Source organism: Trichechus manatus, unplaced genomic scaffold (assembly GCF_000243295.1).
Source record: "Trichechus manatus latirostris isolate Lorelei unplaced genomic scaffold, TriManLat1.0 scaffold00105, whole genome shotgun sequence".
Taxonomy (NCBI): Eukaryota; Metazoa; Chordata; class Mammalia; order Sirenia; family Trichechidae; genus Trichechus; species Trichechus manatus.
In genome coordinates this window covers 4,752,236-4,754,841 of record NW_004444041.1, presented here as the reverse complement: position 1 = coordinate 4,754,841, position 2,606 = coordinate 4,752,236, and the positions used below count along the sequence as shown (strand labels likewise).

General features: G+C 44.8%; 1 protein-coding gene across 1 annotated transcript; it reads right to left on the bottom strand.

The window, feature by feature from the left end:
• Positions 1 to 496: 496 nt before the first annotated feature.
• On the bottom strand, positions 497 to 1,207 carry NAA11 (N-alpha-acetyltransferase 11, NatA catalytic subunit). The gene has a single exon (XM_012557494.2). The coding sequence runs from the start codon at positions 1,190 to 1,192 to the stop codon at positions 497 to 499; it is 696 nt and encodes a 231-aa protein (XP_012412948.1). The 5' UTR covers positions 1,193 to 1,207.
• Positions 1,208 to 2,606: the final 1,399 nt, after the last annotated feature.

Sequence of the window (2,606 nt, the reverse complement as noted above, 5' to 3'; positions counted from 1 at the left end):
GTACTGTATACTTCTAATTGCATCAGGGAACACATATGTTTGTCTCACTTTTAGTGATATTAAGATTGATCATTGACTTCAAGTGTTGTCAGCCTGATCCACTATTACAAAGTTCTCCAACTTTCACTGAATAGTATTAGCCACTGATGACTGTTGCCTATTATTTCATCAAGAGTTGCGAAATGGTGATTCTCTATCATTCTTTGTACATTTATTAGCTAGAATTCTTCTAAAAAGAAGAAATTTCTTCAGCAATTATATGGATACCCTGAAATACAATTCATACAGGAAAGGCAGGAAAAATTTTTCTTTTATTTAATCTACTTTCAGCATATTAGTTACTTCCAATAGTGAGCAGTGGGTCTCACCCCACATTCCTCCACAGTCACCAGGTGGTATCACTGTGAAACCCAGCAGGTTTTGAATGGGATTGGGCAGGCCAGGGTATGGTGGGGAGGGGCGTCAGGGAAGGAAGAATACCTCAAGCAGGCTCTATCTAGGCGGTGGAATCCGAGTCTTCTGAGCTGTCCTGGACATCGGGGCTCTCCGTGCACTCGCTGAGTTCCTTGCTGTCACTCCCACTATCCTCAGCAACCGGGCTCTTCTCCACCTGACAGGCCTCTTTGGCACCGGGAAGTGTGCTGCCCTGGGTCTCCACTTCATTCTCGGTGCAGCCCAGCACCACATACTCGCATTTCTTAAGCGCCAGCTGCCGCTTCAGCTCATCTGCCATTTGAGAAAGATCTCGCTTCATAGCATAAGCGTCTTCGCCATCTGCATAGTATTTGGGTTCCACCTCACTAACCTGAAAGTTGAGGGTGTTAGAATAGAGGTGCAAGGCTGCCCGGTTACTCTTCCTGACATGTAGGGATACGTACTTGGCATTGAAGTTCTCTATCATGGCTCTGGAGGCTTGGTCCATCAGCTTCTGGGCCAAGCCGAGGCGCCGGTGTGAACGCTTCACGGCCAGAGAGGTAATATGTCCATGGGGGACATCATCTGGGTCCTCCTCCATTTTGGCCAGAACATAGCCCACTATCTTCCCATCTTCATCCTCAGCAATATAGGAGAGCTGGGGCCAGGAAAGGCCATGGTAGAAATAGTATTTCATCTGGTAGTTCTCAGGAAGGCAAAGGAGGTTGCAGTGTTGCATGTTCATGAGATCATCTGGCCGAGCATTACGGATGTTCATAATGGCGGCAGGTGAGCAGCTTGTTGGTCTGTGGTGAATCGATGAACCAGAAACAGGCTACAGCCAAGCGAAAGCGGCACGGTTTGCCTGAGGGATAAGTCCAGGCTGGCCGAAACTGTCAGGGGCTAAACCGCTCGCTGGAAGGATGGCGGAGAGGCGGGTTGGCGGGAAAGTGGGATGACTAGGAGGCGGAAAAGGCGGTGCTAAAATGCTGCTTCCGGAGCTGCGCTACAGCATCCCAGCCAATGAGATTTTGATTTTATTGTGCGTGTGCGCACGCACGCACGCGTGGGGGGAGGGGGTGGGGAAATGGCGTTAATTATGATATTATGGATTTGAATGCAGTAGTTGATCTAATGTTGTCAGTTTTGTTTCAATTTTAACTTTTAAATTTAAGTGCGTCTGGACAAATTTTTACAAACTGAGCAAGTCATGTAGGCAGAACTTAGGTCAAGAACGAGAACATTGCCAGCACCATAGAAGCCCCCTCGTGTCTCCTTCCCCCACCAAGAGTAACATCACCTAGACTTCTGATAGTTTTTATGTAAGTGGAACCATAGCGCATGCACTTTTTTTGTGTCAGCCTTCTTTCACTCAGTATTTGTGAGCTTTAGCTACTTTGTGTGTAGTTGTGGAATTTTTATACTTTTTCCTGTTTGGTATTCCATTACCTAAATGTATCACAGTTTATACGTTTCTTCTACTGTTGATGGCTATTTGTGTTTTTCCAGTTTGGAGTTAGTATGAATAGTGTAGCTGAACGTTCTGAAGCATATCTTTTGGTGACATACATACATACTTACCTAGCACTGGAATTACTGGGTGAAACGGTCTTTAAATGTTTGTCCTTAATATTTCCAAGCAATTGTCCAAAGTAGTTGCTCCACATTCTCATTAACATTTGGCATTTCCTCATCTTGTGTATATCCTGCCTGAATTTAGAGACCATCTCGAGAATAGATTTGATGCTTTGAACACTAATGACCTAAGTCCAGACGAGTTGTGAGATGACATCGAGGAAGCAGCTCTTACTGTATTTTGAGTGCCTTCTAACCTGGGGGGCTCATCTTCTTGCACTGTATCAGACAGTGTTCCGCTGCTACTTACAAGGTTTTTCACTGGCCAGTTTTTCCGAAGTAGATTACCAGGTCCTTCTCAGTCTGTGTTAGCCTGGAAGGTCCACTGGAAACTGTCCACCATGGGTGACCCTGCTGGCGTTTGAAATACTGGTGACATAGAGTCCAGCATCAAAGCAAAAAGCAAGCCACCACAATACAATAAAGTTACAGATAAGTGGTGGTGTTTATTGCTAGTACCTAAAAATACAATTGATTTTTGTACATTGACCTTGTAGCCCATGAATTTGCTAAATTCACTTAGTAGTTTTATTACTGGGTTTGTTTTATATATATAT

What these genes read in the sequence shown, in the direction of transcription:
- NAA11 (XM_012557494.2), bottom strand. Translation starts at nt 1,192, where the DNA reads ATGAACATCCGTAATGCTCGGCCAGATGATCTCATGAACATGCAACAC.